This window comes from Galleria mellonella, unplaced genomic scaffold, assembly GCF_026898425.1.
Source record: "Galleria mellonella isolate WM207_F2 unplaced genomic scaffold, CSIRO_AGI_GalMel_v1 utg78, whole genome shotgun sequence".
NCBI classification, from domain to species: domain Eukaryota; kingdom Metazoa; phylum Arthropoda; class Insecta; order Lepidoptera; family Pyralidae; genus Galleria; species Galleria mellonella.
The window spans coordinates 6,789,045-6,814,566 of NW_026442151.1; the positions used below are offsets into that span (position 1 = coordinate 6,789,045).

General features: G+C 35.1%; 1 protein-coding gene across 2 annotated transcripts in view; it reads left to right on the forward strand.

Moving 5' to 3' along the window:
• Window positions 1–20,343, forward strand: part of LOC113517491 (SH3 domain-binding protein 5 homolog) — a 30,946-nt gene extending 10,603 nt beyond the window's left edge. For both annotated transcript variants that reach the window (XM_052901517.1, XM_052901516.1), the window contains 4 exons: window positions 6,862–7,039; window positions 16,860–16,978; window positions 17,470–17,553; window positions 17,621–20,343. In XM_052901517.1, the coding sequence (XP_052757477.1) occupies window positions 6,862–7,039; window positions 16,860–16,978; window positions 17,470–17,553; window positions 17,621–18,538 (1,299 nt within the window). In that variant the 3' untranslated portion in view covers window positions 18,539–20,343. The remainder of the gene's footprint in view (window positions 1–6,861; window positions 7,040–16,859; window positions 16,979–17,469; window positions 17,554–17,620) is intronic.
• Window positions 20,344–25,522: the final 5,179 nt, after the last annotated feature.

Genomic DNA, 25,522 nt, shown 5'->3' on the forward strand with positions numbered 1-25,522 from the left:
AACTTTGATTTTACACTAGTTGAAAATGTTTTTGTTTTAAATTCACTGCTAGCTTCATGTTCAATTAAATTAAAAATATGTTCACATACAATGTCCGGGTCATATTGAGGTACTATGACACTAGATATTTTATGTTCAATTTTATTTTTAAAACGTGCCAAATTCTTTTGTGTTATTTGTCTGCATGTAATTGTTTGAGTCCCTTTGGATCCCTTAGTTTCAATTATAACTTTTTGTCCGTAATGATCAGATCCAAGACAGTCGAAATTCATTTTCACCTTTACTTCACAATTACAAAAAACATTATCTATACAAGTGGCAGAATTTCCTGCGACCCTAGTGGGTTCTAAAAAAAGATTGTGCAAATTAAATGATTTAAATAAGTTAATCAATCTTAAGCTTATTGAGCATTCCGATAATAAATCAACATTAAAATCGCCACATACAAATAATGTTTTATTCCTCCGTGCGACTCGTCTCAATGCTTCCTCCATAGCCAGTTCAAAAGAATCAAAACAAGCCGATGGCGGACGATAAACGCAAATTATTATACAAGTAACTAATTCTACGCAAGATAGTTCAATTGTTTGCTCAATAGAAATATTTACAATGTCTTGACGGTTTTTATATTCTACATCATTTTTTAAAATAATAATTGACCCGCCATGAATGGCATTGTTCCTAGCAAAAAAACTAGCTATATTATAATGTTCAAAAGGACAAATTATTTCATATTGTTTAAGCCAATGTTCTGTCAGACATAACACCTGTACATTGTTAGATTCTAAGAAAAGACTTAATTCTAATTCTTTGCTGGAGAAGCCACGAATATTTTGATGAATAATGACCATATCCTGTGGCTTAACCAATGTCGTAGATGTTAGTTTAAATTAACACATGTCACATTATTAGTATAATTACTAATATTACTAATTAAACCCGTTATACTACTTATAATGGGATCATAAATGTTATACGCTAGTAAACTAGCAATAGTCTTTTTTTGTTTTTTAGGAAGATAAAAATTACCTCCCGTCATATAATAATTTGTAACAAATTTGTTACTTTCAAAATAAAATATATCATTACAATGATATGTCATCGAATAAATTAAATTATTTATACTATAAATGAACTTATTCTGTTCATTAGTCAGGGATTGAGAGTAGGGAAATGCGCATAATAATATTTTACCTATACCAAGCTCCACTATATTATATAATGATTTTATTAAATTAACTATATCAGATTTACGCATATGCAAACAATTCCCTAACGCTATTACTAGGGTCGTGTGAATATCATATTTTTCATTTACTATATTTTTTATAATCTTATATATACCTGATCCCGGAAAACAATTATTTATTACTTGTTGCGAGAGGCAGTTCGATAATAAACTACCTAAATCCTTGCCAAATTCATCTGAATAAACAATTGTTCTCCTGATGGTTTCATGTACAGTGCTGCATTTATTTACTTTTGTACTGTTTCGTGTGGGTAAACATGAAACGTCTGGTTCCGTGACGGATGAGATATCAATGTTCAACTGATTATGGTGGGACGGTTGGATATAGTTATCAGACTCTGGTGAATTACAGTGACATCTATCCGTAAGAGAAACAAACCGCTCCATGTTGTAGTTACCCAATTTTATTAAATTATCCAACTGATCAGAATATTCATGTATTTCATTCTCAGCTGATTCGTATTTCAAAGATAAATTGGACAACGACTTCTCTAATAGTTTAATTTTTTGTGATAATTCATCTATTTCTAAATCTTTGTTATATATTTTTTCTTTACAATTATTTAATTCTATTGATAAGTCAATTTTTTGCTTCCTAGTAATAATTGATTTTAAACACTTTTTATGACTTTTCACTAAATTTTCTGATTTTCGAATAAATTTATTTAATTTTACATATTTTTTTAACTTCTTACTACTATTAATAGGTACTTTATTAGGACTATAGGAGCTTGGTGTATTTGTCAAATCTATGGTCACAAGGGGCAGAGCAGATGTTTGATCACTAGTAGTATTTAACATTTCTGTATACAGATCCATGGTCTCGTTATAACTACTCAACCGCCTGTGATCCAACAAAGATTTATTTTGTGATTGAACTACACAATATACCACACAAATATACCACATACATATACATATATATATATATATATATATATGTATATGTATGTGGTATATTGTGTTCTCTTGTATTTGATATTTATATGTTGTATTTAACGTATGTATATATATGTATATGTGTGTGTATTTGTATATATATATATATATGTATATAATTTCTGTCTTGCACTACTACTGCCCACTCACTACTTCCTATGCCACTGCGTTAGGTTGACTGGAAGAAATCTCTTTTAGAGATAAGTCCGCCTTTGCTAACATTGTTATTACTGTATGTTGTAGTGCAATAAAGAATATAAATATATATATATATATATTTATATTATTGCTGACTAGCAATATAATTTATTTTTATTTAAATCAGAAATTTTATGCCTATATAAACTTATACAAACTCAATCAGGCGTAATGTAGATAGATTTAGATAGCCAAATTACTGCCCAGCTACGGACCTGGACCTCTAGACAAGTGGCAAGCGAATTCGTGGATGGAATCGACATCGCTAGCTAGTCCGTGAGATAGAATGAGTCACCCGGCGATGCTATCGCCGGCTGACTCATTCCAACTCAAGAAACTAACAACGGGGCTTTCAAACTCCATTGATAACAATTCCTTTCTCCTAATATGCCCCTGGAATCCATCGTGAACAATTCTTGTTGAATTCGTCACGATGGGCTAACTGACCTACTTAATCCTCACCTATCATCCTTCACTGGTGCCCCGCTGGTGTATACCGATAGCGCAGGTAGGGTTACCATTCCATTATCACTCGTTAAAAAAAACCTACTTATCACCATCACCGTGTGGTCCCGGCATAAAATGGTCCACCCCTCCCTTTCCTGTTTATAAATTGGAGTCGACAACAACGGCAACAATCAATGAGTACCCCATCTGCGATTGCAGTCGTGAACATATATTGTATTCACCAGAAATATGTCGTCTCGTTGTAATAACAAAAGGAACACAGTATTATCTCAGCCGTGTCAGTTCTACAATGTACTCGTATACTGTGTACTCACATATTTTATACAGGGCATACCTTTTGAAACGCAAACAAGGCTTAGATGTCGCATCTTTATTTGCATTATACATAACAATGGTCCTACAATAATGACATACGACTCTGGCCGTGGGCACAAACCTGAACATTTACGGTGTATCTAAGTAAATGTAACGGCTTTTTGTGGAAATATTTCGTCATAGACGTAGAATACTGACGGTACTGATAAATATTACATATAAAGATCCGTCGGTATTCTATGACTATGACGATTTGTCTGAATGCTAATATGGAAGGTTGTGGAACTTCTGGTAGTAATAGTGGTGGTCAATCTTAGAGTGTTGGCAGTCACACACATACTAATGGTAGCGGAATTAAACGAAATAATTCTTATCAAATAACCAGTGATATGGACTTCCGTAAGATAATACCTAGTTAAAGAAAATATTTTGCAATACAGAAGTCCACGTGTCAATGTTAGAATCTTTTTTTTTTAATGGATATAAATGGAATGGTGACTCCTCCTGCGTTATCGGTTTACAATGGTGGGCACCAGTGAGGATGAAGCGAAAATAGATATCCGTGTTTTTTTTTTATGAGTGATAATGGAATGGTAATCCCATCCGCGCTGTTGGTATACACCGGCGGGACACCAGTGAAGGATGATATGTAAGGATGAAGCAGGTCAGTTAGCCCATCGTGACGAATTGTTCACGATGGTTTCCAGGGAGAACCACGTAGAGGTCGACCTAATAGGGTATATTGCTAGCAATGGGGCTTTAAAACTCCATTGCTAACAATCCTTTTCCCCCCAGATTTCCGTGTTGGCCAGGCGGCCTAATATAGGGTTATAGTTTAAGTTTCCATCTCTTACATTAATACATTTATTGTGTTACAACATCCTAGGGATGAAAACGGCAATACTATATTATTTCCCATATCCCAATTTCCATATTATCAATATTTTTCTAGATGTTTCTCTTTTACCAAAAGTTGACTGGTACAAAATCCTATACAGCATTAAGTCCGCCTTTTGTACCAAATATTTTTTGCAATATGGTCAATAAAGAATAAAATGAATAAATCATAAAAACCAAGTTGAAAACAGTGCTATAACAATTTGTCATACAGCGCTATTCTCGTACTTAGCTACCCAGCTTACGTTAGCTTAGTTGCCCACTGCAAACAAGATGAAAGAAATCTTAGAAATCCAGTCCAACACCGGTTCAAAACCGTAACGTGACTTCGCACGGTTTATTTTATTTATTACACGTATTAGCGACAAGTGACGAGTACGTACGTACATTCAAACTAGTTATCAAGTCGGTTTCAGATTACCACGTACTGGCATTAGGTCTAATAGGGAAGCAGATGTGTTCTCCATTTTACATTGTTACTTTATTTTTTTATACAACCTAGAATGGTAAACAAGTTTAACCCTTCTTTGCATGATTTTTTGTTATTGGTGAAATAAAAATAAATCAAGATGATATAATTCATGTTCAAAATTAAAGGAAAAATGGTTAAAAAAATAAATTTGACAGCTATGTTTTTTTTCTGCAATATACATTAAAAAGGTATCCAGGCACGATTAACTTAAAGTGAATTTGTTCTTTTAAATAATTTTTGGGCATTCAATGTTATGATGGAAATTTCCACCATTATGCAAAGAAGGTTTAAATTTGAACAGCTGAATGGGCGTCACAGGACGCACGTACTATGAGATAGGGACTTGGCTATTTTTCTGTCCCGATCAATTAACAGTTCAATAATTAACAGGTCACGTGGACAAAGTCACGGGTATAAACTAGTGTTATAGTAGATAGAAGACGCCCAGAGCAATACAAATATATGTGTAATAAATGAATAGAAATGTTTGTACAATACAGGAATTGAACTGCAATCATTAGAAAGATTAAAAAGTAAGAATTTTGTCCTTATAATAATTTTTTTATGCAACTTAGAACTGATGGCCTACCTGATGGAAAGTGGTAACCGTCGCCTATTGACATGTAATGTACAATATATATGGACATAATAGAGTACACTGTTTCGCCTGTTACTGTTTACCATCAGACCATCATACCCTCTTTGTGGTATAAAAAAATTTTTGGATACATTGTATATTTACAAGCAAAAAAAAATAACGATGTATCTAACTCATCGCGCCATAGGCATTACTCATCTGTAAAGAAAAATGTGATTTCACCGCGTAAGTAATACCTCGCATCTCGTCTGGGATAAGATGAAAAAACTGTTTTGAATAATCTACGCGATTCTTGAACATCGGATTATGTACATCAATTTGTCGGTGTGAAATTTGTTATAGCAACACTTTTTTCTATATTTATTAGATCTCTGGTTTTTTCGCATAGAAAATTGGCTTGATAAATGAGAAAAAAATTGACCTTACAGTACTAATATGGCGCGTCCATCTAAGACAGTATGGGGAAAGCTATTTTTTTTTTAAAAGCACTTAATGTATTTAAATAAAATTTAATACATGGATAGGCTATATCCTAACTTAATACATGGAATACATTATATACTGATTCACGCGAGCAAAGTCGCAGAACACAGCTAAATTGATGAATCAATTTTGATAAAATATTCTTATGGAAATCAGTATGGAAAAAAAATAGAACAATTTTGAGGAATTAAATGTAACCTAATCGACTACAGATATCATTAATATTACGTTATTAGGTTTTTTATTATTAAGAAGGTAAACAGTCGAGCAGACAGTCCAACTGATGGAAAGCGACTACCGTCGTATAGTTTTAGCATATCAGCTATTATTTCTCCACTGCTGAACTTAGGCCTCCTCCATAAGGGGGATTTTGGCAAAAGAGATGGTAACCGCAGTTAGGCTTTTGGAGATTTTTTAAGAGGGACACTCGCCGTTAAGTCATCATTAAGTTCCCTTAGTCGCCTCTTACGACTTACGACATGCACGGGATAAGAAGTGGTGGCCCATTCTATGTCGAAACCACACAGCTATTTATAATATAATCGGATATTCATAAAAAAACATAGTACGTCAGTAGTGACATTATAAAAATATGTTTGTGAACGCACTAGGTCGTACAATTTATTGACCTAATCGCGCTGCGGCCGCGCCGACCTCGGGTTAATATCACTTATGGACTGACGCACCTTGCCTCTTATCTATACGAACTGCAATATGAATGTACACACGATTCTATACCTAACCCTTGCAAGAGTTTTGATTGTAATGTAATCATATATATATATATATATATATATATATATATATATATATATATATATATATATATATATATATATATATACGCGCCATCGGTGTATACCGATGACGCGTGTGGGGTTACCACTATTCTATTATCACCCATAAAAAAGACAGGGTATATTACTGATTGAAATTCTTGGTTTTTTTTTTATGGCACAAAATCTTTTACACAAAATGTGAACTTAATGTTAAATGGCATCCTCTCCCACTCAATTTGAAGGTAAAAGAAATTTGTTTTTATGCTTTTTCTTTTTATACAACTTAGAATGGCAAACAAGCTGACGGCTCATCTGATGGAAAGTTATAACCGTCGCCTATAGATATGTGTAGTACCATAAACAACAGAGTATACTGTTTCGCCCATGATACCCCCCATGCGTTGTCATCCCTGAGGACTCAGGTGGTGCTAAGATTATGTAAAATATCAATTCCCCATTCCAGGAGTCGATGAAAACATTCCATTTGCTTTTGAACGAGACTTCCCGCCGTTTACAAGCTCTCACCAAGCGGATGGGCACATGTGTTGACAAATCGAGGCCTTACTACGACGCAGTCGGTGTGGCGGCTACAGCCAGGTCCGAGTGCCAGAAGGCGGCAGTTCAGTTCCAGAGAGCCAGCGGTAAGTGAATTAATTAAGGAGATTTTTTTTTAGTTTTTACTAATTGAACTGTCAAATTTTAAAATCATTAAACTAAATTTCTAATGTAAGTAGTATATTCATTTATTTTAACATTTATTATGTAAGTAGGTAGGTATTATATGTATTTATTGTGTATGTATTTATGTAATATTTTATTATATAATTTAATATTTTATTTAACTGTATATTTGTTTATGTATTAATAGTTGAAGCACTTCAGCTGCCCGCTAACGACATGCTTTCTCACTGTATTGGGTTGACTGGAAGAGATCTCTGTCAGAGATAAGTCCACCCTTGCTCACAACATTTATAAATACATTATTTTATATGTAACTTACAAGTGCAATAAAGAATATATATATAATATTCAATGAGTGGGGTTAAGGTGAATTAAAAGAACATCGAATTAAATTGTTCCCAAATACAGGATATAAAGAAAAACAGAGAACATCATCAGAGAATTCTTTTAAAATTTTAAGAGCTTTAATAATGAAATGGTAACCGTATACACTGACGGGGCACCAGCGAGGGATGATAGGTGAGGATCGAAAGGAAATCACACACGGCTATCTATCTAATCTGTATCTCTAAATGTATTATAATTTATGGTATTTAAATTGTATGAGCTTCATTCCCCTACATTTATAATGAACTGGCTGTATCCCGCGGTTTTGGCCGTATGCATTACAGTCATATTGCAAGCAAGGCACGGAATGGGCAGTGGAGTCCCTCGTAAAACATCACCAAAGGTTAACTGCGGTTGCCAATCCGCCTGCCAGCTTGGCAACAGCTGGCAAAACCCCCCAATAGGGGGAGGCCTGTGTTCAACTGTTTTTTTTTTTTGATGGGTGAAAATGGTATGGTAACCCCGCCTGCGCTAACGGGATACGCTGGTGGAGCACCAGTGAAGGGTGATAGATGAGAATGAAAACAGGCCAGTTAGCCCATCGTGATGAATTCAACAGGAATTAATCATGATAGTTTCCAGGGAGAACCGCGAGGAGGTCGACCTTGTTGGGTATATTGCTAGCAATGGGATTCTCAGTCTCTATTACTAACAATCCCTTTCCCCCTGCGTTCAACTGTTAACGGCTTATACAATACAATTAGTACATCTGTCTCACTCATATTCCTGCCGTCTAACAGCATTGCTTGCATGTTTATCTTTAGGTTTGTATGAATGCGATATGGCAACGAAATTAGTGGATATAAAAGCAAAAACTTTTGTCTTCAAGAATGGCAACGCATATAGTGGTTGTGTTCTTTTGTCCTTGTTATTCCTTTATGCGATGGTCACTCGTTACTACTTTCCGTCACGATAATGACCGTTTAAGAGGTATAACGGTACATACAGACAAAGGCTTCAAACCTTTGGATCAATGATTAAAAACAATAGTTCTTACAAATAATTGCCAAATTACCGGAACGCTGTAGAGTCCGTTATCAGCCGACAGTCTTATCACGCTGCCGATAAATGCTTCCTGTGGGGCGCCATGAGAGATGTTTCCACCCGCACTTGGCCCTGAAGGTCATCGGTCACGGTCAATCGTCCGTCATGTTTACCGCACAGTATTTTTTTAATGGGTGAAAATGGTATGGTAGCCCCGCCTACGCTAACGGGATACGCTGGTGGAGCACCAGTGAAGGGTGATAGATGAAAATGAAAATAGGCCAGTTAGCCCATCATGATGAATTCATCAGGAATTAACCATGATAGTTTCCAGGGGGAACCGCGAGGAGGTCGACCTGGTTGGGTATATTGCTAGCAATGGAATTCTCAGTCTCCATTACTAACAATCCCTTTCCCCCCAACTATCAGTGTACTATGGCGGGGCACTAGTGAGAGATGATAGGTGAGGATAAAATCTACCATGAAATATTTTCCGAAATTTCGGTACCGAACGTAACAGAAATTTGATGTTAAAATTACATGATACCAAATACAGTTTCAAAATTAATTTAAAAAAAATCTTAATTGACAGGCAAAAGTTAGACATTCCATCAAGTTACCTCTATGTTCCATTTGTTTGCTAGATGAACTGTCATATCTGTCTGTTTACTGTATATATAATCTGGTAGTATTGTTTTATTGTTACCCTATTCACTTTGGCCGCAACAGAATATCAGTGCTTTGCTCTTTTGAGGGCGAAGCAATAAACTGAGTTGTGGCCATTTTGTATTGTTATGGCACACGCACAAAAGAAAAATTGTACTTGGCTCTATGTATTTTTTTTAATCATTTAAGTTATCTCGCTTTTTATATATGTTATAATTTGTGTACTGTAAGTAAAGCAAATAAATTATCTATCTATCTAACTATTAACCGTTTAAAGATATTAACGATGGTAAAATGTCGTTCTTTTGGACTTTCATGGTAGGATTTATGACGAACGAAATGTTAAACGCCATTTACTGGGCCGATTTCGGTACGTAACAAAAACACAAAATTGAGTCCAAAATTCCGAATTTCATTTCATGGTAGACGCCCAGGTACTTTAAATTTCTTTTTAACATTTAAAATCTCTTTTTAACATGGAAAGGTGTTTATAACTGCAATACATACATACATATCTGTCACGCCTGTCTCCCATTAGGGTAGGCAGAAACAATGGAACGCCAAATGCATTTATTCCATAATTGTTTACTACTTAATAAACAAGTGTAAAATTATCTTATATAATACGTATGATATATAATATGTTGAACGGTTTCTCGTTCTGAAGGTTAACTTCTCATTTTATACTGTCCTTTGTTATACTGTGTACACTCAAGAAGTACTAATGAATAATGGATTAACTATTATACGATGGGCGCAAAGGGATTGTTAGTAATAGAGACTGAGAATCCCATTTCTAGCAATATACCCAACCATGTCGACGGTCCTCGCGGTTCCCCTTGGAAACTATCATGGTTAATTCCTGATGAATTCCATCCATCACACAAGAATAACACCTGAATCCTCAGGAATGGCAACGCATGGAAGGTATCCCGGGCGAAACAGTTTACTCTGTTATGTCCACGGTACTGCTCATGTCTATAGGCGACCGTTACCACTTTTCATCAGGTGGGTCGTCAGCTTATTTTCCATTGTATGTTGCATAAAAAAAAATAGTTGCCACATTTGGCAGGCGTATTGGCAACCGCAGTTAGGGTTTGGAGATGTTTTAAAAGGAACGCTGCTGTCCAACTCTCGCCCTCCCTTAGTGGCCTCTTACACCCACCCACACCCACGGGAAAGGAAGGGGTAGCCTATTCTATATCGGGAACTATACGGCGATATTTTATAATAATTGAAAATATGACTAACTGACTATTGTGTAGTCAAGGTGAATTAAGAGAACTGCTAAATATTGCATAACTGTATGAAAGAGAACTCTGTATAAGGCAATCTTTGAACACAACGAGCTGCATTGATAGCGCATTCTACGCAGTATTAATATGGTTATTGCTTTACGAACTACTCGTAATAGACGCAGAATGTCTGCACTAAGATATTCTGTTTATTTGGATTAGGGTTGTCAAAACACGAAACTAAGATTTCTTTGTACTGCCCAGTTGTGTCGGCTTATTCTTATTTAGATTTGATGTCTAAGAGAAAATTGAAAGGTTTAAATTTTTTATGCGACTTAGAATGGCGAGCAAGCGGCCCACCTGATGGAAAGAAATAACGGTCGCCTATAGACATGAGCAATACCATGGATATAACAGAGTATACTATTTCGTCTACGATACCCCTCATGTATTGCCATTCCTGAGGACTCGGGTGTTATTCTTCTGTACCCAGTAAATTCACGCCATATCGCACTCTTCAATCCGAAACGCAGCCATTCAAACACAACTGCTTTACGGTTGGAACGAAACGAACGGGGACAGAGGTACCTAAGCAATCGACTTTTGTACAAAGTCTCCCTCTGGTAAATATATATAATACGCGCCCACTTTCATTTTGATTTGTCAAACCGTATCGCAGTTATGAGAACAGAATTGGTAGGAATGCGGACTATCAGCCCCATTGGTAGCAATGTGCCCTGTCAGGTCGACCTCCACGTGGTCCCCCCCAGAAACCATCGTGCTGAATTCTAAGTATATTCATGGGCGATGGGCTAACTGATCTGGCTTTTCATTCTCACCTATCGTCCCTCACTGGTACTCTGCCAGTCTACACCTTTAGCGCAGGCGAGGTTACCATTCCATTATCATCCATTAAAACAAAAACTGTATCGCAATCTATTAATCTCAAACATATAGATGACAAATCAACCTCTTACAGTTTCCATATTTACCGAATTATTTTGGATATTTATTAAATTTATAAAACGACACGTAACTGTGACAACCCTAATTTTAGTGTGTGCCTCTGTTTATGACCTAATTCGTCCGTTGGCGGGCGTTAAATAATAAAATTGTAATTTGTTTCAAGATACGCAGCGAACACCACTTTATATATACTAATATTGTGCATTGCTTCTGCTATATATTCTTCATCTATATTTATTCAATATTCCCCTCATTCTGTCAATATCTGGTATATATATGTCATTATATTATGATGAAACGAGAATATCCGCAAAAGAACCAAAGTAACCGACATAATCCGAAGGTTTTTTTGTTATGGGTGAAAATAGTACGGTAACCCCACCTGCGCTAACGGGATACGCTGGCGGAGCACCAGTGAAGGGTGATAGATGCGAATGAAAACACGCCAGTTAGTCCATCATGATGAATTCATCAGATGATCAGACTGAGAATCCCATTGCTAGCAATGGGATTCTCAGTCTCCATTACTAACAATCCCTTTCCCCCCTTACTCGAAGGTTAAGCAAGCTGAAGTGGCAATGGGCTGGTCAAATAGCTCGAAGAACCGACAACCGATGGAGAAGAAAGGTTCTTAAGTGGCGACCGCGTACGGCCAAACGTAGTGTAGGAAAACTCCCCCACACGATCTCAATTGCATTGCAGAGAGTTAGTGGATGCAAATGGCTCAGGACAGTTCCTTATGGCAGTCTATGAGGGAGGCTTATGTCCAGCAGTGGACGGGTAATGGCTGAAATGTTGATGATGATGACATGCACGTCTATATTTTTATTTTTATCTAATTTTATTCTGGTTCAAAGTTTCTGCCAAATTTACCCTTAACAAAACCAGCAAAGATGTGCATGTATTGTGATGTAATAAGAAAGACAAAAAAAAAAACATTTTAATGAAACAAAAGAAAAACAAAAAAAAGTGTTTTACAATTATGAAGTAGTTTTGTATTACAATATTTTTGATTGAATTGAACAGGGAGTATAAGGTACCAAACAAACTCACTTTCACATTTTTACCATTACTAAGGATAAACTATGAATAACATTTGGGTAGGAGAAGTGTGACTTTAAAATCTTTATATATATATAAAACGACATGACGATTTTTTAAAGAGCATAGTAGAAGGAATAACTACATGGGACAGATAAAAGAAACACTAGGTGTCATGTCGTATAGAGAGGTCAAAGATATGGCCTGAGATAGAGACGGCTGGAAGAAGATGCATGAATTAGTTGCACCGACAAGAGGAAACTCTTAAATAAAAAGAGAGACTATTTTTACTACGAGCGTTAAAATATTTACGGGGCGGGTGCGCACACGCAGGAAGTCACTTATCGAGCGGATCGCCGCTTGTTATAGTCGTCGGCGCTCCAACATCGTATAATCATTGCATAACAACAATATTTTGAGATTTGTTTCACAAGAAACTACATAATTAGTATAGATTAAAGAGAAGTGAGTCCTAACAATTGCAAAGAGAATAATAGAAATCGATACAAAATTGAAGCAAGTAAAAAGAACAATTTATTTATTAATTTAAACTTTAATACACAGTAAAATAGTATATACATTTGGCGGACTTAACACCGGACGGTGTTCTTTACCAGTCAACCTTTAAATTTTTTTTCTACTAGTAACTCAAAGACAGATTCAAAATTTCTTATAAGTATTATCCTGTTAATATTATATCATAAATGCGAAAGTTTGTTAGAATGAAAAGAAAGAAAAAAAGAAATAATAATTTAAAAAACAACAATACATATAACAGTAAAAATTAATTAATACAAAAAGAAAAAAGCACTAAAACGGTCTTACTTTGTCATATGCCAATGTTATACGAATGTTTGGTTACACTTTTACAGACAAGTACATAGATAGATAGATAGATAGATAATTTATTTGCATTACTTACAGCACACAAACAGCAAAAGACACAAATGCAAAGGAACAACGATAAAAAAAGATACACGTACAAATAATTAAAAAAAAAAACAAAAACAAAATCAGAATGCATAGAATTAGTAACAATTTTTTTTTCTTCATACTTGTGCCACAGTAATACAAAATGGCCACAACTCAGCTTTTTGCTTTGCCCTAAAAAGAGTAAAACACTGATATTCTGTTGTGGCCAAAAGTGAGCCGCGAAATACCACTGAAAAAAAATAATAAAAAAAAAAGAAAGAAATATAGATCAAATCAGATTGTGTGCGTTCGTTATAGTCGATTTTATAAAGTATCTTATAATTTAAGTTAGGACGTAACCTTAAATTATATAAATATACTGTCTCCATACAAATGCTTCGAGAAAAGCGGATCAACTTTTTCATACAATTTTGCGTGATAAATAGTTATGAGTGATTCCTTTATAACTTTTATATCTATTTTGTCTTTTAAATACTGCATCTTTTTAAAGCACAAAAACTCATTTTATTTATTATATAAAGAAATATAAATACGTCAAGATACGTATAGTGTGCGTAATCATATAGAAAGTTTTTAGACTCGATCTATATAATCTAAGGATGTAACCCAGCCGTGTACAAAAATTTAATCAAATGCGCTCAATAGTTTTACGTGAAAGAGTAACAAACATTCATCCATCCACCTTACAAACTTTCGCATTTTGGGGGAAAGGGATTGTTAGTAACGGAGACTGAGAATCCTATTGCTAGCAATATACCCAACCAGGTCGACCTCCTCGCAGTTCTCCCTGGAAACTATCATGGTTAATTCCTGATGAATTCATCATGATGGGCTAACTGGCCTGTTTTCATTCTCATCTATCACCCTTCACTGGTGCTCCGCCAGCGTATCCCGTTAGCGCAGGCGATGTTACCATACCATTTAAACCCATAAAAAAAAATCTTTCGCATTTATAATATTAATAGGATTAAACATTTTCATCCCATATTCATTGTGTCACATGTTAAAGTCGATGTTTTTGCGGAACAAGAATGTAGGTACATGTTTACGCGAAACACTGCGCGTGCGCATTGCGCTAGTGTGCAAACACTGAAACGATTGTTTGCCGAACAAATAGTGAGACGAGTTGAACTGACAGCAATGGCTGATTAGATAACTCGACATGTGGCCCGTGTGGAACACAACCTTGGCACTGATTAATTTGTCATTTGAATAGCGTTGTGTAAAAATTTATATAAAGCAGGAAGTCCAGTTTAGCAGATGGCTATATTAATGTTTATTGTGTTAAACTCTGCGGGCTATGGAGAGGGCTTTTTTTTTAATGGATGATAATGGAATGGTAACCCCTCCCGCGCTATCGGTATACACCGGCGGGGCACCAGTGAAGGATGATAGGTGAGGATGAAGTAGGTCAGTTAGCCCATCGTGACGAATTCAACAAGAATTGTTCACGATGGTTTCCAGGGGGAACCACGTGGAGGTCGACCTAATAAAGCATATTGCTAGCAATGGGGCTGTTAAACTCCATTACTAACAATTCTTTTCCCCCCGCTATGGAGAGGGTTATGCTCGGAGTCTCTTTGTGTGATAGAATCCGAAACGAGGATATCCGCAAAAGAACCAAAATAACCGACATAGTCCGAAGGATAAGCAAGCTGAAGTGGCAGTGGGCTGGTCACATAGCTCGAAATACCGACGACCGATGGGAAGAACTTCTTGTTCTTGAGTAGTAACCGCGTACAGGCAAACGCAGTGTAGGACGCGTTCACACTAGATAGAGTGACGAACTCAAATGCTTTGCAGGGAATCAGTGGATGCAGATAGATAGATAGATAATGTATTTGCATTACTTACAGCACACAAATTACAACATACATACGAGGTCTGTCCGGAAAGTTCGTATAAAAGTGTTCTGGAATGCGAGAAAGAGGAGTGGGGAGGCCAGGTAAGCGCAGGACCCCTTCCTTATGTCCCTAACAATGCTTCAGTTCTGGTCTGACCGCCGTGCGGTGCGAACTGGCTTGTCACGCCATCTGTGAAGTTACCTCTTAACGAAACCCCGTCGGCATGGAGCCCGCTTCCGTTGAAGAGCAGCGCGTCGTAATCAAGTTTCTCTCGAAACTCGGCAAGAATGGCCGTGAAATTTTTGCCGATCTCAGAACAGTTTATGGGGATGATGCTGTGAAGGAACCAACCGTCCACAAGTGGCTAAAAAGATTCAGAGAGGGCCGAGACAATGTTGATTGTTTTTTTCGATGTTCGGGGGATTGTCCATCAAGAATTCGTCCCTCCAGGCCAGACAGTTGATGGAAAATTCTACGTCGATGTGCTCAGACGCCTCAAAGCTCGTGTGGCACGGTCCAGAATTGGCGCGAGAGGGGCGTTGGATTCTTCACCACGACAATGCCCCTGCCCACACCTCTCTTGTTGTCCGTGAGTTTTTGAGTAAAAATTCCATTACGGTGACCGAACACCCCCCCTATTCGCCGGATTTGGCCCCGTGTGACTTCTTCTTGTTCCCAAAAACCAAATTGGTACTTCGGGGGCGGCATTTGGGGGACATAAATGAGATAAAAAAAGCTACGACGGGGCAGCTGAGAAACCTACAACCAGAGGACTTTCAAGGAGCCTTCTCACAGTGGAAACGGCGTTGGCACAAGTGCATTATGTCACAGGGGGAGTACTTTGAAGGGGATAAAATTGATTTACCTGAATAATTGTAAAATAAAATTTTTAAAAAACTTTTATACGTACTTTCCGGACAAACCTCGTATACAAAAAAAGAGCGAGATAACGTAAATGATTAAAAAAAAAAATACACAAAGCTAAATACAATTTTCGTTTGTGAGTGTGCTATAGCAATACAAAATGGCCTACAAAATGCAGGTGGCTCAAGTCCGTTCCTTATGGCAATATATGCGGAAAGCCTATGTCCAGCAGTGGACGGATGACGGCAAATATGATTATAATGATGATGATGTCAAACTCATGAATGCAGATGGCTTAGAACCGTTCTTTATGGCAATCTTTTACGAAACACGTGTCGCAAAAGGTACGTGAACAAAATAACAGGCGGAGATTGATAACTAATATGGAAGTTTGTGGACTTTCTGGCAGTAACAGTAGTGGTCAATCTTCGAGTGTTGGCAGTCACGCATATACTAATGGTAGCAAAATTAAACCAAATAATTTAAATCAAATAACCCGTGATATGGATTTCCGCAAGATATCACTTAGTTCAGTAAAATAAATACATCATTCGTGTTTCAATCGTGAAGCAGCTGTGTTTCCATGCTAGCAATGTACCCTATCAAGTCGACCTCTACGTGGTTCCCCCTGTAAACCATCGTGATTAACTCTAGTGCAATTCATCACGATGGGCTAACTGACCTGCTTTCATCGTCACCTATCATCCCTCACTGGTGCCCCGCCAGCGTATACCGATAGCGTAGGCGGGGTTACCATTCCATTATTATCCATTAAATATAAAGGTCTCCAAGACACTTGCGGCATTTCCGCGCTGGGTTGCCAGTTTTTTTTATTTTATTCTTGCTATTATTAATTGCAGAACTTCACGCGGCAGCGAAGGAGACTGTGACGTTAGCAGAACAGCGCTTTGTTAGCAAGCAGGACGAGTGGCAATTCGACAGTAACTGGCAGGAAGTGCTTAATCATGCTATCATCAAGGTGAGACCTTCGTTTACTATTTTTAAGCAACTTTTAATGGAAAATCGTTGTGAGCCCACTGTCGAAATTGTTGACCGTGGCCTATAGACGTTACCCCTTCATTTACTAGCTGTTTTTGCGACGTAGTTTGCGCAAAGATTTGTTGTATTTTCTCACGGGATTGAGACATTTTACCATAGTAACCCCTATATGCCCACACAAGTACTAAGCTATTACCATACCATATTTCATCACACACTCATCCAGTAATTTTTGCGTTAAGCGTGCAAATATCGTCATCATGTTGCAATTTAATTAATTAATTAACAAAATAATTAATTGTATAAAAAATAAATCCATAGATTTTTCCTCCTTGAGATAATCGGAAGTACTGTATCAATTATTATAGACTTGATTTAAGATGTTATTTGTGATTAAATGCAAATAATTATTGCTTGAAAATTTTTATTTTAAATAGGTGATTTGATCTACTTATTTATTTTATTGTTCAGGTCATGGATGCAGAAAAGAGGAAAGCGGAGAGCGGCCGTGAACACCAGAAAAAGGCAGCGGCGTATATTGCTGCGGAAAGAAAAGTAAGATCCAAATTTACTATAAATCTAGATAGTATAACTAAACTGATTTCACTCATTTTAATTCTAGGTGGCCCAACTAGAAGAGAGTTTGAAGCGTAACATAATAAAATCCCGCTTATACTTCGAGGAGAAGAAACTCTGTGACGAGCAGCTGCAGACACAGAACGAGAAGATAGAGAAGTTGCAGCGACTCATATCGGATGCAAAGTTTCGTTACTCCAAATCTCTTAAAGCTTTAGAGGAGATCTCCGAAGAAATACACAGAAGAAGAGGTGAATATCCTCCAGGAAAAGACAGTATACCCGTAGGTCCCAGAGAACCAGGAGTAGGGGCCGAAAGAGATCCTATTCATGATGAAATAGATGCTAAAGAGGAACACGAGAAAGACGAAGAGTCTAGTCTTCAAGAGTTAAGACTGCGTGTTAGGGAACTGGCGCTAAAGCCTATTGATAGAAAAGAAGTGGAAACGGACGAGGCGTGGGCTTTGGAACTTAACGAGACAATAAACAAATTGGACCAGCTGCTGATGATGAAGGAGAGCAACCAACAGAAGAGATCTAAGTTCACAGCAAGCTCGCCCAGAAACTCCAGTGCACCATCGACTAGCACTAACACTGGGAACAAATATACGCAACCTCCAAGCGACAGTTGGAAGACAGAATCGAATTTGTCAAGAACCAAATCTATCAGTCGCGAAGTAATTTTTGAGCACACAAATCCCCCGATTAGTAAAACGGAGAAGTCTAAAAGTATGATGTCGCTCGATGTTCTTGCCTTAGCCAGAGACACAGCAATAATGGATCGCGAGTCGTATTTGAAAGCCGTCATAGAAGATAAGTCTCCAACTGGCACTTACACGGAAAGTAATTCTGATAGGAACGAAAGTCCTGACGAAATATTGATGGTGGAGTGTGACTCGAGCGATTCTGCGCAAAATCCAGTTATAAGAATGACTAGTTCTGTTACGGATAGTGATAACAGCTAAATTGTTTTGGCATACTCACTCCTTCATTGCCAGGTACTTATGAAATGTCTGGATTTTTGTATTTATGTCTTTGAAATTTTTAAATTTTCTAACCTTTAAGTACGTTCATAACTTTAGCCAACCGAAGTGTAGCAACGTCGCAGTTACCTGTCAATTTTCAAAAACATTTGAACATTTTTCAATGTTTTTGATTGGTTATTTAAAGAGTGCTCTGCTACCGAACTATAACGTTAATCATGGAATATGTCGTATATAAATTCTGTGCCTCTAGTGAGAACGGGTATAACTCAAGTTATAGCCTTTTTCTTTTTTAGGCTACTTTAAATAAGCAAATTTTTCTCTTTCGAATGGTATAAGAATCGTAACGATATCTTTAAAAACAATAGAGATAGTAAACATGTAAAAGGCTACAATTAACAAAATATTTGTGGTAAAAAAGTCATAATTAGAAATAAAACTATAATATTTTACAAAAAATAGTGCCAAAAATGACAAGATACTTAGAACCACCCTTTAAATATGAATTTATTTTTGTGTAAAATGAATCAGTTCGATTTGAACCCTTTTACACCATTTAATAGCGATTATTTTTTATAGCGTAAAATACACAACATTGTTTTTCTTCAATACTTCAATAAAATAGTTTTAATTCAACTTAAAACTATTTTCACATGATAATTTTAAAATTTTTGTTAAGCGTGATTAGGTATAATAGAATTATTTTTAAAACTATAGGTTTTACACAAAAACCGACAATTTCATAAGAAAGAGGAGAAAAAATTACTATAAATGCAATCATTGACTTGTTCAATTAGCAAATAATAAAAGCAGCAGAATTTTTTTTCTTTATTTAAAATAGTTTTTAATTTAAAAATTTTAAAAATTTTAAAAATTTAAAAATTTAAAATAGGAGAGCCAAAACTCTCCTGAAAAGTGGCCATTTTGAATTGAACCCTTTCTCACTAAAGGCACAGAATTTACCATTAAAAACTACACCTATTTCATATTTTGCTTTGAAATTTTTCAAGTACATTTGTGCTCATGAGAATCCAAATTTTCAGTGACAACTTAATAAGATTATTATTGCTTGATCAACCGAGCGGACCGAGAACATTTTAAATAATCAGCCAGAAACATTAAAAATTCAAAAATATTTGATACATAGATAGAAAAATACTTTGAGTCATGTATGACATACGTAAATTAACAAATGGATACAATCAAATTATTTTTTTTTTAATACAAAACAAAAGATAGATCACAAAAATATGTTTTCGCCATATGTGTCGCAATTATCCGAATAAGCTACAGCTCAGTGATAATTTAGCTTAAAAGCAAAACACTGATTTTCAACTGCAGCCTAAAGTTAGGTTACACGGACGCGTGTAACGAACCCAGAGCGTTACCCTGTATGACCAAATTAACAAAAATAAAATTGTATTATATAGATTCATACTTATATAAATGATTCATAATTAATATATTTGATCAATTAACTAAACATACAATATAAATAATTCACCACAATAATTATTATGTTGAAACAGCCGCTACCTGGCGGCCATACTAATTGCAGTGTTGCTATACTTCTGTAAAGTTATAAATGACCTTAATAAATACATTGCAATAAAATAAATGGGTAAAAAAAAAGAAATAATAACACGAAGTTATACATCGATGCCTCACAACGTATACGCGCATGATTGTCTAATGTCATTTGTGTGTTTAAAAGTCAATTGTACTCGTTAGATTTTTGTAAAAGAAAAAAAAATTGGTAAAAAATTATTTTGTATCGGTGTAGATAGTTTTTTGATATATATATATATATATATATATATATATATATATATATATATATATATATATATATATATATATATATATATATATATATATATATATATATATATATATATATATATATATATATATATATATATATATATATAAAGTCGTTATGTACGTGTTTATAATTGTAATGTTTACTTCGAGAGAGCCATATCAGTCCACCGACATTAGCTCACAAATAATTAACTTGGTAGCGTACTTTTTCTTACACGGTTGTTTATATTTAAGAACGGAGTTATTGTTGCCTGATTGATTTAACTCTTACAAATGTTCTAGTACTAATTATGCTCGCATGCCTAAACGTAGACACGTTCCACTATCTCAATCACTAATCACTTGCTTTAAATTACTAACGTCAGTTGGCTTACAGCTAACACAAAAAGTAAACTGCGGTTAAATGTATTAAAAATGTACCAAACCATTTTTAGTAAACTTTTATGCCGGTTATTACAAGTTTATATAAAAAAAATTAAATGACCAAACAATCAAAATACAGCCAAAAACAAAGGAATACTTTGAAATTTCTTTGAAAGTTTGGGAAATAAGCACGGGAGAAGCTATTTTTGTAACAAAAACACTTGTAAATTTTTTTAGTTTATCAAAATGTAATACTAAAACTCAAATATATATACCATAAACGTGGTAAACAAACAAACAGCCTGTCTGATGGTAAATAATCACTCTTTCTTTTCATTTAAGAGTTTCCTCTTGTCGGTGTAACTAATTCATGCATCTTCTTCCAGCCGTCTCTATCCTAGGCCACATCCTTGCCCTCCCTATACGACATGACACCTAGTGTTTCTTTTATCTGTCCCATGTAGTTATTCCCCGGTCTTCCTCTTCCTCTTTTGCTCTCAATCTTTCCTTCTACTATGCTCTTAAAAAATCGTCATATCGTATAAGGTGGCCCAGCTTTTTGCCTCTTCTATTCTCTATTGTTTTAAATTAATGTTCATTTCTCATTCACTCTTTTCAGGACTTGTTCTTTTATTAGTTTTTCTGTCAAACTACTGTAGAAATAATCACTGTAGAGTCCCAAGTGTCCTTTACTTTATTAAAGTATCAAATACTACAGTATTTTTTTTATACAACTTAGAATGGCAAACAAGCTGACGGTCCACCTGATGGAAAGTGATAACCGTCGCCTGTAGACATGAGCAGTACCATGGACATAACAGAGTATACTGTTTCGCCCATGATACCCCCCATGCGTTGCCATTTGATACTGTACAGTACTGTACACTACAGTATTGTCTTAAAATTATGAATGAACGAACATAACTTTACATTGACCACTGTCTTGAGAATTGGTGCCTTCATTTTCAATTAAATCAATCAGTAATGCAACATGATGAAAAAAAGAAGACTGCGTAACACGGTTGGTACTTATCGAAGGTTGTAGTTATTAGAAGCTAGTAGTTAAAATTTATATAGTTTAAATATATTGTATACTAAAATCGAAATAATTACTGTACTTTTGAGGGAGTGTTCTATCAGGAAATCTGAACATGTTTTTCAAATGAACATATCTCGAAAATTAACAAATTTTTTTAACACCTATACTAACTTGATAGTCAAAAACACCGTGTACTGATTATTAGAAAAAAAATATTTAATTTTCATTATTGGAACACCCCTTAAAAGAATAGTAATGAATTAGATATCATCCTGTATTAGTAAATGTAACACTACGAGGGTCTCTAGCATACTCATACGAAATATATTAGATATATTTAAAAGTTTTAACTTACTATAATATTTTGAGTTGGGCGATGCATTTAATTCTATTGACGTTTATAACAATAATTATACAATATGTAAAATAATTTGAAAGAATTGTTATTATATTATATATATATATATATATATATATATATATATATATATATATATATATATATATATATATATATATATATATATATATTGATAAATAATTACACAATTATAATAATAAATAATTTATAAACAAACTTTGCTCTTTGTAAAAGATCTGAAGGTAATTTTTTTAATTAAATACGACACTGGGATCGATTTCGAGGTGTCATATCTTTTCATTTGATAATATCGTAAAATTATTCTTCTATGGATGTAATTAATAGAGGCGTATTTTTTTTTTTACCACTGAGGTGGCAAAAATCATACGACCCATCTGATGGTAAGCGGTTACCGTGGCATGAATGCCTGCAATACCAGGGACATTACGTGCGCGTTGCCGACCCTAAAGAAAGTTTTTTAGCTCTTTTTTGAAGAACCCCATACTGTAGCCTTTTGGAAATACCTCTCTTATATTAACAATAAAGATTTTGCTGTGGTTTCAAATAAAAAAAAATAATGTTAGAGTTAAGTTTAGAGAAATGTCGCCTTAGAATCAACCCCATTAACTACTGCAGTGTCTCTGTGAGAATTATTAGGAAAAATTTTGCGTTAAGGGGCCCATCCAATAAAAATGCGTTGTCGCTGTTTTATTTGTTAAAACTTAATACTGTACATTAAACTTTAATGTACTATGTACTATGTGTATATACAAATCACAATTTTTCTACATTTAATATTAAAATTACGTTTTATTTTTCATTGATTATTAAGTTTGATATACAAAATGCAACGAAATAAAAAAGACTAGTTAAATACGTTGATAGCAATAAGACTACTATATGTGTCCAATAAGATTGATCGGATGATGTCATTTATTCGTATGGGTCCTTTAATTGCACATTTACCTATGCATTACATATATATTTTGTATCATAAATAAATAGTCTATCTAATAAATATGTACTTAATATTTTTATAATAATATATGGTTCTGTCAGATCATTAGTAATATAACATGCATATTTGTAAACATATGTTTAACTCATTTAGTATTTTTAACCGACTTCAAGGAGGTTATATTTTTTTCTATATTTATTACCTCATAACTGAGTTAGTTTTAAACCGATTCGGAAAATTCATTTTCATCTGAAACATTATAGATAGATCTAATAGTATTTTTATTAAAATAGTTCAGTATTTTAGTTTTTAAATCAACTAGTTTTGTCACAATTGAAGTTGGTTTTTTTTATTACAATCTTAAATTATTGTATTATGTAAATATTTTACTTACTTAAATTATTTTATGCACTACTAACTATTGAAAGATAAATATGGACTCCGCGCCTTACACTTCACAAGTGTTGCTATACTCAATAAATAATATTATAATTTAAAATTTTTATTCATAAAAGAAACCGACAAATTTGATATGGTATCAATACGGGAGTAATGTCCTTGTCGAATGAAAAAGAATCATTAAAATCGATTTACTTGAAGTAATAAGTGTCTTCGTGTAAGACTGTCGTTAACCTCGCATCTAGGAAGCTGTATGCTGGCTATTATTAACAATATATTTTTTTTTTTTATTAAAATTTTATATTTGTATGACAACGATCTTGTAGAGTAACCGTTTAAGACAGCGTCTCACCTTACAATAGTCGCCGATTTGATCCCATATAATACAAATATTTGTATCAAGGACTATGTCTTTTGGTATTGATCTGTGTTTTCAGTCTTAGTTAATATATATTTCTAATAAAAAATATGTCTGTCAATTGTCTAACGACCGCTTGGGTTAGATGGCGCTGTATGTTATTTGTGAAACGAAGTGCCGTACTGGGCTCTTAACCTATCGTTGACTCCACACTGGAGTCGATTCTGAAACGTCATTTCTATAAATTTAAATTAGATCTCACAGTGAAATCTTTATTGTAAGGACCAATATGAGCTAATGTTTTAATAGATTTGATACCAAAAACAACAATAATAATAATTATAGGTAAAAATAATGATAAAAAAAATGTGTATAAATTTTGCTGGTAATAGAAACCGCCTTAGCTGTTGCTATATATGTACACCTCCAACGAGCTGTACCTATATAGCGTTGATTTTCAGGCGCCCCTTAACTCATTTTCATATGATGGCCCATAAAACGATAATTTTGCGAAATTATTAAATTAAAATATATGTCAAGAGATAAATTTCGAGAAATAGCGCTTCAGAATCGACCCCAATGTCTTTTTTCTAGTCCATAGCGCCGTATTATTATTGTTCACAATATATAATTAAATATAAAAATATGATATACCGCCCCACTTATCGCACAATAACATTATCTCTTTCTCACTGAATGTTGTCCTTTTCTCTATCGACTTGCCAGTTCATTCACGATAGTTGAAATAAATGTTTCGATATAAAAAATTTGTATTATTTTCCTATCCACGAAGTAAAAACACTTTTCAGTGTGAAATAGTTTTTTTTTAATACTTTATAATTCACTGTTTTAGTTATTCTTTTATTTTCTAACTTATTATAATAAAAATTAAATAATAAATGGAACGGAAAGGAGAAGCCCATTCTATGCCACGGATAGCAACTTACTAGCTTAGTTTGCTATTAACATTTATTTTGATAATAATGAACCCCAATTTTTTAATACCACATGTGGCAAACAAGCATACAGCCCACCTTATGGTAAGCGGTTACCATAGCCTATGAACGCCTGCAATACCAGAGGTACGCGCGCGTTGCCGACCCTGAAGAGATCTCTTTACCCCCTTTTGAATAATCCCATGCTGTCGTCTCTTGGGAAAACCTCAGTTGGGAGCTCATTCCATAACCTGAGTGTTCATGGGAGAAAACATCTCTGAAACCGCGTTGTACGCGACCATTTAGGATGTAGGGTATGAGGGTGAACTCCCTGTCGATGGCGAGCCGTACGATGATAGAAAGTGGCTGTGGGCATCATATTGAATAATTCCTCTGAGCACAATCCGTTGCACAAGCGGTAGAACACGCAGAGTGAGGCAAAATCTCTCCTAAGATTTAAGGGTTCGATACCGCTTGTAAACCTGGGATCATCGACAATTCTCATAGTTCGTCATTGCACAGAGTCGAAGGGTTCAAGCTGGTGTTTAGGTGCTCCCGCCCATATGTGACAGCAATACTCCATGTGGGGCCGGATTTGCGATTTGTAGAGCATTAATCGCTGATCTTAATATATTACGTATTTAACCCTTGATTCTAACGATATATATTTTGGTATAAGCGTTATAAAGGTGTTTAATAAAAATATGGGTAAGGTGTAATTAAAAACCA